The sequence below is a fragment of the Convolutriloba macropyga genome, chromosome 3, assembly GCF_964194025.1.
Source record: "Convolutriloba macropyga chromosome 3, txConMacr16.3, whole genome shotgun sequence".
Lineage (NCBI taxonomy): Eukaryota > Metazoa > Xenacoelomorpha > Acoela > Convolutidae > Convolutriloba > Convolutriloba macropyga.
Genome location: NC_134470.1, coordinates 68,351,111 through 68,364,684, shown reverse-complemented (window position 1 = coordinate 68,364,684; position 13,574 = coordinate 68,351,111). Strand labels below are relative to the sequence as shown.

The 13,574-nt window shown below is 38.6% G+C and overlaps 1 protein-coding gene across 6 annotated transcripts in view; it reads left to right on the top strand.

Moving 5' to 3' along the window:
- Positions 1-612: 612 nt before the first annotated feature.
- Positions 613-13,574, top strand: part of LOC142336393 (agrin-like) — a 156,785-nt gene continuing 143,823 nt past the window's right edge. For 4 of the 6 annotated variants that reach the window (XR_012758902.1, XR_012758901.1, XM_075385192.1 and 1 more), the window contains exon 1: positions 613-1,659. Coding sequence is in view for 4 of the 6 variants with exons in the window: in XM_075385192.1 (XP_075241307.1) it covers positions 1,528-1,659 (132 nt within the window). In the remaining 2 variants the exon portion in view is untranslated. The remainder of the gene's footprint in view (positions 1,660-13,574) is intronic. The other 2 variants (XM_075385194.1, XM_075385193.1) reach the window with 2 other exon arrangements.

Below are 13,574 nucleotides of genomic sequence, written 5' to 3'. Positions count from 1 at the left end.
TGGTATGAAAAAATCACAGATCTAAAAATTGTAGACTTTTTTGACAATTAAATTGTTTCCAATGCAGATAGTGATCAAAATTTCCGTCGTAGATGACTGCATAGCTTGTAAAGCTGTTTTTGGCAATCCCAAAAATTTATTCATTTTCTTTTTATGGTGTACTTGGTAGCGCATCTGTCTAGATATTCTGGGAGAAAAAAGACATTTCACTCAGACGTGATGTATTATGTATCAAGCAATTACGAAAGCAAACCTGCCCACGTAACCTGCGCTTATAAAAAAGAGCAAGAATTCCTCAATGCTAAATCTGATAATCGGTAAGGTTTATTTAAAAGGTAGCTTTTGTTTTGTCTTTTGTTCAGAACTGTTACGTCCAGAATTCGACCTAATTGAAAAATCTTAAGGAGGTCGGACGCGTGGCTTTATTATGAAACAATAGGCTGCTTGTATTATCTAAGGGCGAAATTAAAGCGTCAAAAAATAATGAAAGAGGTTGGGATTTTTCACATTGAAACCTGTCACCGGGGAAAGAAGGAATGTGGCATGAATAGCAGACGCCGCTGCAATTTAAACCACAACGTATCCTCTAATGCAAAAATTATTAAAATATTTCAGACTCCCTTAAGTCTCTTTTCTAACAAATCGCCGCCTTTTCACCTGAACAAAACAATGTTTTCTCTTTTGATTAAATTTTTATGCTCCGTCTATCGAAATTGAATCGCTACTTCAACTTGTATTAAACAATCTTTTCCTACCTTTTCTCATTTTATTCCCTGTTTTTGTAAAGATTTTTTCAACTCAATTTCAACTTCCCCCAGGCGCTCAAATGCGTGAACAATTATCCCTGTTTTCCTGACGCCATTATTCCCGTTTTTCGAGGGGCAATTTTCCCAAATTGACCCCATGACAGGGAAGCCAAATGTCTCGGGAAGTTCATTAGGCATGACTTGATCAAGATGGCAAGTTAGCGGGTTTGAATTCCGCCCGGGTAATAATTATATCCCCCACTATTACCCTCCAAAATTCCTCCCCAATTCTATTGAATAATTTCAGCTTAGTTTCCGCCCATAGTTTTCAACCACAACAACCACAACCATCGCCACTGTTTAATTAGGATTCTATAAATTAACATTTCTCAGTACCGTTGTTTTGTTGTATTTGAACTGAAATTCGATATTTTGACAATTTTAAATTTGCTCTCAAATTTCTCAAATCAATTTTACCAATTTTTACCTATCAGTTTTTCTCGTCACAAAGAACGCATTAATGACAACGATATATAAAGATGGTTAAATGTTGATAGCACGAAATGCAGCAGGTCAATTTCTGATATATGTCTGCAAAATAAATAAACTCTTGCTTTCACTTTGCTTCACAGCATAATAGTATACTTAAAATCGAACAAATACAGAAGTAAAAAGCAGTTGAATAGGACAAAATTTGAATTAGCTCCATTATTTATTGCGATCCGCTTAGAGCGGGACTTAAAACGTCTTTTCCTTTCACTCGCATTCCAATTGGTTCGAGATGCGTTTTCACTTAGTTAAATTAATCTGCTGTTTGTTTGTTGTTACCTTTTTCCATGTTAGTTGGGAAGCGTCGAGTAACAGCTGCAAAAACCCGGAGAAGGGAGAAATATTCACACTTGTCTCAGTTAAGGTAATTATGGAATTACGGCAGTTCAGTTCATCATTATAAAAAAACTTGAATTTTCTGAATAAAAATATCATCGACGCTAATCGGTAACAATAGGTGACGAGTAATTTTGTATTTATTGAGGTTTTGTGGGGCATTTTATGTAACACAGTGACAATACCTTGTATCTTATTTTAACCTTACGTCACAGATGTCGTAGCCATGGACAACTGTGATAAAAAGTGCAAAGATTGTATTTCTTATTTTCAGAGATAAATGCAAACAATGTTCTAGTTTGTGGACATCTAATTCTTCACAAAATTTATAACTCATAAATTATTCATTAATAAGTCGCGACCCGATTCGGCGCAAAAACTAAATAACTTAATTTTTATAAAAAATGGAAAAGATGCTCTGAAGTACTCAATGTTTGTTAGTAACAAGGAGGCTCAGTATTGTCCGTTTGCCCATAAGATCCGACCCCGCTTATCCACAATTTGGGTTTAATTGTCTACAAATGAGGAAAGGATTGACAACTTTCAAAAAATCAACATCCTGAACAATAATAGTTGGCCTATGAATTTAAAAAATGCTTCCAACTCAAATCACTCACAAAGATGAACAATGCCACATTAGTGGGCCGATGAGACCTGCCATTCTTAAGACTACCAGACGAAACAAGAGAAACAAAAAAATCAAATAAAATCAAGAAACTTTCACATCCAAAACTCAATGTGTACTTTTTTGAAAAAAAATCATAAAAGCAAAGTCAAAATAGTCAAAACCTAAACTAAACAAAAAATAGTTTCTTGAAAACAAATAGTTTCAATGAAAACCAAAAAATATCAAATGAAATCATTTAAAAAAATATTTTCAATCATACTCTAATATAATGACATTGAGATCTGTCAGGAGCAAGAATATGTCGTTCGTCTGCAAATATAAAAGTCAAATTCAGACGAAAAACAAAATTTTCATTAAACTTTGCAAAACGGTGCGCAGCCGTTAAATTCATAATCTAATCCGTAAAAAGTAAAACACAATGAACTCCTTCTTTGAAAACTTATAATGAGTTTTTACCTCTGAATAAAGAGGCTAGGTATGAAGTATGAAAAATGAACGAAAAGTGAAAAGTTAAAAAATCTTTTTTTCGAAAACAATTGTTGAACTACTTTTCTTTCAGTGCTGAAGAAAAATACCGCTAAAAATCGTTTAACTTACAGAAATTCACCGCTAAAAACTGCAAATCTTACAAAAATTGAATGCACATGTTTTCTATAAAATGAAGTGAGTCTGTCTTTAAATCATAAAAAAGAACTTTTTCAGAATTATTGAAAGGTGGAGGAGCGGAGGAAGAAGAGGCTGACATACATTAGGTCAAAGGTTTAAACCGGATTTTTCTTTGGTAAAACTCTGTTGAATGCGGAGAGAGTAAAAAGTTCACAGCTATAAATTTCAAATGTCACAGAAATGACCGCTAAAAGCCGCAAATGTTAGGAAAATTTATCGCTTTCACAACGTTCATTGCTAAAATATGCGGCCATTTTGCGCTGAACACATTTTTATCTCTAGAAATTGTAACTAACTCTTTTCCATTTTTCAATATTTATTTTTTTTTAGTTTTGATTTTTTGAGCACTTTTTTTTCGAAATTAATAATTAGGAAAAAAATCAATTTATACAAATTTTTTGGTCACAGTTAGGTGTAAAGATAAAGAAAAATGACACTGCATCTAATTGCAGTCCAGTCTAAACTTTACTCGTGGTGAATAAAATAAATCGTAAACACAGTAATTTTACAGAAAAGAAGAAAAGAAAAAGGAAACTAAAAAACCGCAAGGTGCATGATCTTTTGCGAATAATCAAGTTAATTTCTCGACTTGGCCTTCACAAGTTTTCTTGTGTTTTACCCGAGTTTGTGTGCACTTCTTCATGTCAAGGCTCACAATTTCCTAAATTCGGACAAATCACGTGAATTCCAGCAGAAAATTTGATTAAGGCGTCTAGTATAGTATCTTTCCGCATTAGTTCTGAAAAGAGTAGGTCCTCCTCTAGGTGAAATTTAAAAGCACCACTAACACACATTGACTTATGATTAGTTGCAAGGCCTGGTATGCCCTTGCTACATTAAGGTTTATAGGAACAAGAAGTTATCCCCCCTCAAGTGTCAGTAGACACACACATTAGTCGAAAGTTAGTCACCGCAGTTTAGGGTTCTTTCTATCCCGCTCGAAAAACAAATAGGCAACCGGACAAAAAATTTTAATTGTCTACGTTTGTAAGAGTTTCACTGATTAGTGAAGAGGTTTAACTCTATACAACTTATTAACGAACCATCATCAAACTTCACTGATTAGTGATTGCGACAAGCAAAAACATAGCAAACAAACATTAGGCGAAAAACATTAGCTAAGCACAGTAAGCAACAGCCTCATTTAAATTATAGGTTTTAACATAACAAAAGATAGAATATGGTTGTAACAAGGAAACATAGTGCAGTAACAGTGCAGTATAAACTTTGTAAAATAAGAAAAAACTTCTAAAACAATGAATATGCCAAACAAGTCCAAAGCATCATCAGCAGCAAAGAACAGCCTAAAGCAACAACTTCAGTTGCAAAAGATAGAGTGGAACGCAGTAAAAGACCTCTTCGAAGAACAAAGCAATAGTAACGAATGTCTAAGCATACTACGTGACACTTCGGAACTCTTGAGGTCTCAAAAAGAGCAGTTAGACAGAAGTTGCAATGAACTCATGAAGCTACAGCTGACAAGTGAAGAGTTGACAACACTTGCTAATGAATCTGCCGAAAGAGACATAACCATGCTGAAATGCAAACAGAGAGCAAAAGCACACAGAACGGATGCAAGTGACACTGAATCTGCCCTTAACACATCAGCAGCGCCTTCCCCTAATCTATTGAGAAAACAGTAACCTTTACGCAATAGAGCAATGAAACATCATTTCACCAGCCGCAACAATCAGGAAAGTAACAACGCTGACTCGTCCGACTCAGAAGACCCTGATAATTCTCAACCCGTTCTCAACATTGAAGAGAGAGGAAGGAACCATGAATTTCTCACAGGGGCACTGAGAAAAGATCAACGATCGAGGGAAGAGAACAATTTTCAAGGACAGAGCCGACATGAGAGTGAGGACAGCAGAGCAGGGCATTTGCAACAACCACGTTCTTTTCACAACAATAACCAGGCTGCTCCGACCATGAGCCATAGGTACACACCGCAAACCAATCAACTACAAGTGAACAATTTCAGCGGACCTGATGAACACAATAACAACGGCTATAACAACAACCTATACAATGGCTCTCCGAGTTTCCCACCAGACTGGATACAACACCAGGCACTGATGATACAGAACACATTGAGTTTGCCTAAGATTTCAATTGACAATTTCACAGGTGATCCTCTGAAATGGCATCAGTGGTTCAGTTTCTTCAAAGCAACCATTCACAACAACAGTGGCCTCTCAGACGCCCAAAAAATGACATACCTCCAAAACTCTGCAACTCATACAGCAAGAGATTCCATAAGTGAAACCTCTTACAATGGGGATTACTACCATGAAGCCATCGCTGAATTGACCAGAAAGTTTGGCAAACCACAGCATATTGTCGCTGCATACCTGGATCAATTAGAGAAGTGGCCAAAGCCCAGAGTAGACGAACCAAACTCTTTTGTGAGCTTTTCGTCTTTCTTGGGGAGACTTGTACAAACCCTCCGGCTCCACAACTTTGAAGCTAATCTGAAGTCTTCAGCTGTCTTGAGAATGGCCAGAGACAATTTGAACCCTAACTTGATAATCAGATGGAATCAACACACAAGAAGCCAAGACTTGCTGCAACCTAATCTTACCCACTTTGCTGATTGGATTGACTCATACGCAGATGCGTGCGTGCCACAACGGAACCAGAGAACCAGAGTGAACACTTTTTCTAGAAGGGGGCCTTCAGACGTTTCATGTCAACTCTGCTCACAAAACCACAACCTTGGTCGTTGTCCCGAATACTTGGAAAAGTCAGTGTATGACCAACAGTGTTGTGTGAGGAGGTTCAATCTCTGCCCTAACTGTCTAACAGCTCACGAAAAGGGTTTCTGCCAATCGAAAAAAAGGTGCCTTGTGGAAAGATGCAACGGCTTCCATCACTCAACGCTGCATAGGACAGAGGCAAGGCAAAGGCAAAAAATTGCACAACCAATTGGGAACTGGAATCAAATCTCACAAAACAGTGTCTTCAGAAACCAAACAAACCAAAACCAGTCAAGCTATGGACGTAACTTTAACAATGAAAACCAAAGGCAGCAGACGTTTTCAAACTACAACCAACAGAGTGGAAACCAGAACAGGCAAAGTGGATCTAACAGCAGCACTTCACACAGGGGCAACTGGAACAAAAGCGGTTTTCACCCTCAGCCGATGAACGCGCAGAACAACGTCAACAGACAGCAGAGTAACAATAAACGAACTGTAGTCCAACAGCAGGCAACTACTCCGCAACAAAACTGCATTTGCAGCAACCAACAGGAAACTTTATGGATCAGACCGCAGACACAATTGCAGGCGATACCAGTAACACTTTTCAAGAGAGATCTTTGCATTGAAACCTACGCTTTGTTAGACAGTGGCAGTGCAGTGACAACACTCAAATAACACAGAAGGTTGCTGATGCACTTCAAGTTCAACAACCAAAAGACATAACCCTACCACTAGCTTCACTTCACTGTGAACACTCAGTTAAACCAGCAGATGTCACGATTGGCATAGGAGCTTTGTGCAGTGGTTGTCTTGTGATCAGAATCCCTGTGTACGCAACAGCAATGCAGGAGTTTCGAATGACAAGAGTTTAAATTGAAATAATGAATGAGATCTGCAGAGACCATTTTCACCTCCAGAAGATAAGAGTTCCAGCAATCAGAGACAACCGGATCGGAATTCTGATTGGAGCAGATGCATCAACAGCAACGGTTCCCAGACAGTTCACAACAGGACCCACTGGCACCCCATACGGAGTCAACACTCTGCTTGGCTGGGCACTGACAGGACCCATTCCTCAGAGGTACACACAGAAGAGGGTCGGACAGTCAAACAGCATAAGCATAACACTTTTCAATCATATCAGGAGACAACAAGACGATCCAGATGAAGATCTTGTCCAACTCTTCTCGACAATTGAAGGAGTGAACTTCAATCAGTGCTCTTCAAAGGGACAGTCTTCAGATGACAATAAAGTTCTGTCCATCCTCATTGATACCATAAAACACATTGGTGACAGATACCAGATTGGACTTCCATGGAAGAAAAACATCAAACTTCCTAACAACTACTTCACGGCCAAAGTTCAGTGGCACGCTCTGCAGCACAGACTGCAGAGGGACACAAATTTGAGAGAACGCTACGAGGAAACCATCAAAAAAGATTTGGATAAAAACTACATCACAACTGCAGCCCCCAGTTGCAGACACTCTGTCTGGTACCTTCCCCATCACCCAGTGATCAAAAAACAGAAACCAGACAAAATCCGCAGAGTCACAAATGCTGCTTCCAATTATAAGGGTACCTCACTCAATGATGCACTGCTGACAGGGCCGGATCTACTCTGCAACCTGCATGGCCTTCTTCTCCGCTTCAGACAGTACTTAGTGGCAATCACAGCTGACATCGAGGCAATGTTCATGCAAATTGGCATCCAACCACAAGACCAGGTCCATCGCCGTTTTTTGTGGACACAGAATGGCAATGAAAAGATCTTCAAATACAATCGACTTTTTTTGGAGCCACATGCTCACCTTCTTGTGCGATTTTTGTTCTGCAGAAGTGTGCAAAGGTCAACAAACAAGAGCATTCAGAGGCGCACACATCAATCATGCAGCAATTCTACATGGATGATTTCATGCAGACCTACTCTTCTGAAGGGGAGGCCCGCAGAAGTGCAGAGGAGATCAAAATTGTTTTACATACAGGAGGATTCAATCTGTCGAAGTTCCTGAGCAACAAACCAGCCGCATTAGAAAACCTACTGGAGGAGGACAAAGCAAAAATGAAAGCCCAAAGAATCCTTGGTCAGACGTGGGACCCCAAGAATGACAAGTTGATGTTTGCAAAACCAAAGCTTCTTTACACAAGACAACAGATGACTCAAAGAAAGGTTCTTTCAATGGCAGCTTCTCTGTTCGATCCAGTTGGACTGATTTCACCCTTTGCCATCAGAATTAGATGCATTCTCCAAAGAATCATTAAAGAGAGAAGGAACTGGGATCAACCTGTGTCAGAATGCTACCAGCAGGAACTAAAGGAGTGGATGGACGAGCTCGACAGCATGACTTCAGTCCAAATTCCTAGATGCTTGATTCCCAACACCAATGGGACCCATCAACTTCACACGTTCACTGATACCTCAATGAAGGCAATTGCTGCCATAGTTTATATGAGGACAACAAACGCCGACGGATCTTGCACTTCACAATATGTGATCAGCAAAACAAAGGTGGCACCGATCAAGCAGCTGAGCATTCCAAAACTGGAATTGGAAGCAGCAACTTTTGGAGCAGAGCTAGCTGGTTTCTGTGAGAGCGATATGACAACAACCATAACCTCAAAACATTTTTGGACAGAAAGCACCGCTACACTTGGATAGACACAATCCAAGCAAAGACAGAAGATGTACATTGCCAACAGATTGACCAAAATTCACGAGAATTCCAACCCAGACAATTGGAGACACATCCCTGGAAAGATGAATCCCGCTGATCACGGCACACGAGGACTCACCCCATCAGACATACCAAATCTGTAGCTTCAACCACCAGACTTTCTAAGCACACCTCAAGACTCCTGAAAATTTGCAGAGGACAGTGATCCTCACATATGCGCTACACAAGCGACACAACTTCAGACGCCGGTCATTGAGGTTGAAGAATTTTAAACATGGAGTCGACTACTTAACTCTACTAAAATGATGTTCCAGGCAATAAGACGCTTTAAGGCGAAACTCCGAACTAGAAGACAAAACGAATCTCCTGAAACCTCCAACACTGACAATTTTGCATCAGATGAGAACGGGGCAAGAAACTGCCTCATCAAAATGTTTTTCTCAGGAACAATTTTGTCACTGCTGAAGGGAAGCAATCTCGAGAAAGGAGACAAGCTGATGCCCTTCACTCCTTTTCTAGATGACATCGGACTCTTGAGGGTAGGAGGAAGACTCAACAAGGCACCTCTAACCTACAGTGCGAAACATCCCCTCGTTCTCCATAGCAGGAGCAGAATTGCGAGGCTGCTGATTGAAAAAGCGCACAATGACTGTGGCCATCAAGGCGTGGAACATGAGAAGGCTCACCTGCAACAGACTTTCCTGATGATTGGTTTGAGAAAGGCGCTGAGAAGTCTGGGGGAAAACTGTTTCATTTGTAGACGATGGAGGGCAGACAATGTGAGACCGAAAATGGCCGACCTGCTTGAATTCAGATTCCCGGATGTAAACAAGCAGTACCCCTTCGTCAACACAGGTTTGGACCATGTTTGGACCTTTCCACATTGAGGACAAGGGAGGGGGCACCCAGATGCACTACGTCCGCTTGTTCACATGCCTGGTCACCAGAGCTGTCCACCTAGAGGTGTGCCATGACCTCTCAACCGATTGTCTTCTCATGACCATCCGCAGATTTGTATCACGACGTGGATACCCTGACCTCATTGTGAGTGACAATGGCACAAACTTCATTGGAGCCAACCAAGCAATGAAGTTGAAGTTCCAGAGAATCTGGAACAACGAGCACATCAGACTGCAATTGGCTCAACAGAACGTTCAGTGGACTTTCAATCCTCCATTAGAACCACACTTCGAAGGAGTCTGGGAGTGGCTGATACAGACCGCGAAGAGGAGTCTACTAAAAGTGCTGAGCAGTCGGAAACTAGTACTCTCAGTTTTCCAGACAATTGTGGCAGAGGCCGAGGCAATTTTGAACTCCAGGCCATTAACTCATGTGGGCGGAAGCATCTCAGATGAGGGACCACTGACTCCGAATCACTTTCTCCTTCGCAGACCTCACATGTGTTTGAAACCTCTTGTGAACAGCAACCAGCGGTTCTCCACTAAGGATTTCAAGTTCACGCAGACACTACTTGATCACTACTGGAGCAGGCTGCTGAAGGAGTATGTTCCTGAGCTCAACAAGAGAACGAAGTGGCAAAAATCAAATGATGAGCTTGATGAAGGTGACAATGTGTGGGTGCTCAAGGACTTTACACCCAGAGGCATCTGGCCTCTTGGGAGGATTGTGAAAGCACACAGAGGTTCAGACGGAATAGCCAGGAGCTTCGACATCCAGACGTCTACAGGAATGGTACAGAGATCAGCAGTAACCCTAAGCCGTGTATTCCCGCAATTGTCAAGTGCACCGGAGGGTCACTGAAACAAGTTCATTAGAACACACACACACACACACACACACACACACACACACACACACATTAAAAAAACTCAATATCAGAAAGAAAATTTTTTGTCCTTTATTTTATTGTTTACATTTTCATTTCAAATGTTGCCTTTTGTTGCCGGCAGTGAAAAGTAACCAAGTTCTTTTCTATTTTATATCCCCCCACACCCTCGCTTTCCTCCCCCCACCTACACTTTCGTCCTCCAAAACCCGTTCATTTCCTGATTTCCATTCCCCCAACCTATTTCCATTGAAGCTATTTATTTAAGTTGATTTTATTGAAGAAGTCAGAAGTGGTTGACATTCACTTTCAATATTATTTATAGTACGGGATTTCCCGTTTTTAACAACAACTTGTGTGCCAATGGCGCAAATTATGATTTATTTATAGAGGTTGATTTGCTACCATGGTTGCGACTTTCAGAAATACAAATATTAATGAAAAGTTGTCTTGGTATGCAAGACTTAGGCCGAAGAGCATAAACATTACGGAACTAACCAAACATGGGTTTTAATCGTTATGTAGAGTTTATAATATAAATGCCGTTATGTTGCTAGCGCTCCAACAGAACACTTTCCGACGACAGCTTTTGACGGTTTCTTATGATTAAGTACCATGATTGCAATTTATCTCGTATACTAACTTCAATTCCTACTAGAACATTTCAGTAGGCCAATCATCTACTTTTTCCATTGCCTACATTACACTTACAATGTTCAAAAACTTTTCTGGTTATGCCTTCTCAGAAAAAAGAAACCCTTGGTCACAGTCTTGTGCGGGAGGATTGTATTTATATTTTTTGGTATTCTAAGTTTTAATATGAGAGTAGATCAGACTTTCATTATATAACTAACAGCTAAATACATAATCCAGTCTTCAAATTTGTTTCCATTTTCAGTTTTCAAAAAAAAACAATTGTTAATTGGACAGGTTTTCAATTCGCCAATTTAAAAACTTATTAAAACAGAAATACGAAAATGAACAAAAATAATAACTAAATATGCAAAGGTGAAGCAGACTTCAAATAAACCAATTAACGTCGTTAAAATGCCCACTAAAATTGCTGGTTCTTATTATTTATGAATAAGGAAGCCATTGAAAGAAAAGGTGTTCGTTCCATGGTCTAAGCGATATAAACTCTCTTGATTTTATCACTTCGAGTTCAATACATCCTGTTCTATTATTTCTGTTCATTTTTTCTTTCATTTTGGTTAAGAAAATTATAGACGAGAATCTCATGAAAAATGACCTTAGAAATTTGAAAAACAGTCTTGAATTTCTTTGTGACAAGATACTGTGTTATTGAAGTTGAGTAGAGCCAGCAGAAGAGCTGCTCATTTTTATGGTTCAACAGTGGTAAATAAATAGGTGAAGAAGCAAAACGATTCCAAGTGGGCAGCAATTTTTCAAAATGCTGAAACGCGACAAAAGTTAATGCATCATAAACCTTTTCGAAAACAGAAATGCTAAAATTTATTAATCTGTTTGAACTCTAGACGAGGTGTGTATAAGGATTCCATTATATACGTTGTTCTGAGATGCCTTAAAATAGTCGCCAACAATGAGTTGCAATTAAATATCCGTACTTTATATTCTCATTAAATCTTTCAAAAAATTTTGAGTACCTGATATTTGTTTTGAAACTTTATAGGCAAAGAAATTAAAAATGATGCCACATAAATTATCCATGGATGCACTAAATTCCGAAGTTTTTTTCAAAAAGAAACTAGGCTGGCGTTAAGAAAGTTTGGCGTATATTTGGGTTGTCTTTTTTGGTCACAAAATGTTGGAACAGAAAATTTTCTAAGTTTAAGTAATGATCCAAATGACTTCCCGAAATTCAACTTAAAAAAACTAAAAGTAATTTGGAATGATAGATGACAATATAGGCTCAATTGCATTAGTTGATTACTTTTGGAACTATATCGACCAATTTTATCTCGGAACGAATTACATGTCTTGACCAGTACTTTTCCAGTGAGATACACGTCTTGAATTGAAAAATCAGTGCTGACCACGTCTTATCTCAAGTCTTAAGACTCGGAAAGACATCTCAAGACTTGATCAAGACCTTTCAAGTCTAAGTCAAGTCTTGGCCAAGAAATGACAAGTCATGAGTCATTTTTTGAACAAGACTTTACAAGTCTTGATTATTGCGCAGTTAGGCAAAGTAGAGTTTAAGAAAAAATTATTTATAATTAATGCATTTCAAAATTAGCAAAAATTTGAACCTTTTTATGCGAAATTTGCTAATCTGACCAAGCTATTTCTGAATTGAGCAAATACCAACTTCAAATGTCCCATATACTCATCCCGAAACCACATTTTTTCAAAGGGCATAAGAAACGTGGCATAACTGGTATCTTTGTCGATAAGAGAATTTTGTTCATTCTCTATCAAGTGAATATCTTCTATATCAGAGTTCTTTATGCGGGGCAGGCCTCCGCAAATGGCGGCCTTCTTCTCTGTTACCAAACGAAGGCAAACCAACGATGAAACTGTGCCTAATTTTTGATCCAAGACTTGTCAAGTCTTGGCCACGACTTGCTAAAGACTTGTCAAGTCTTGGCCAAGACTCGCCCAAGATTTGTCAAGACTTCAGGCTTGATTTGAGAACAGCCAAGTCGAAAATGTGATATGATCAGAGCTATTATAGAGTACTGATCCAAGACTTGCAATTTCACTGAATCAGTTCCGATTAAGTTGTTAAACATAAATGGAATCCAAACGAACGTCCTCTGTATTGTTATAATTTCAGTTTAATGTTTGATCAGCTGTTTTGTTCTGATGTTTTGATGTTATGGAAAATATTTTTAGTTAAAATGTGCGAAAACGGTATTTTAATCACATAAAACGCAAGAAATTTGATCTCTGCTTGAAAAAAAAACTGTCTGTAATTCAGATCAAAATATTGGAAATTGTTTGAAACTGCGGAAGTTCTTAGTTTTATATCAACTACACTAAGAAATGAAATTATAAAAACTATTTTGTCATAGTCTAACTTAGTCTTAGTTTTTTTTAAAAAAAACCAATGAAAAAAAGATTTTTTTTCAAAAATTTTGTCATTGGACTACAGTAACCGCGAAAATTTTGAACGTTTGACAAGACTTTACCTGAAAAAGTAACCATGAAATGTAAAGACAAATCAAGCTGTAAAATGTTTAAAGCTTCAATTAGCCTTAAAATCATGAAGCGAATATGTTTATTCATTACCTAAGTAAATATTTAGAAATTGAATTTGCACAATAGCCATCTTAACAAAAAAAATCTAGAATGCAATTTGTCTTCTTAACACCGGAGGACTTTTTATGCAATTATTTACAAATTAATAGATCTTTGATTTGTGTCTAACTAATTCGTTGTTGAGAGCATTTGTGGACATCAGTGCCAAATCAGAGTAAATTTACTAAAACAAAGGTACCTTTTGATACGCAATGCTGAAATTTGTAAAAATCCATGCTGTAATAAATTGAAAAACCTTTT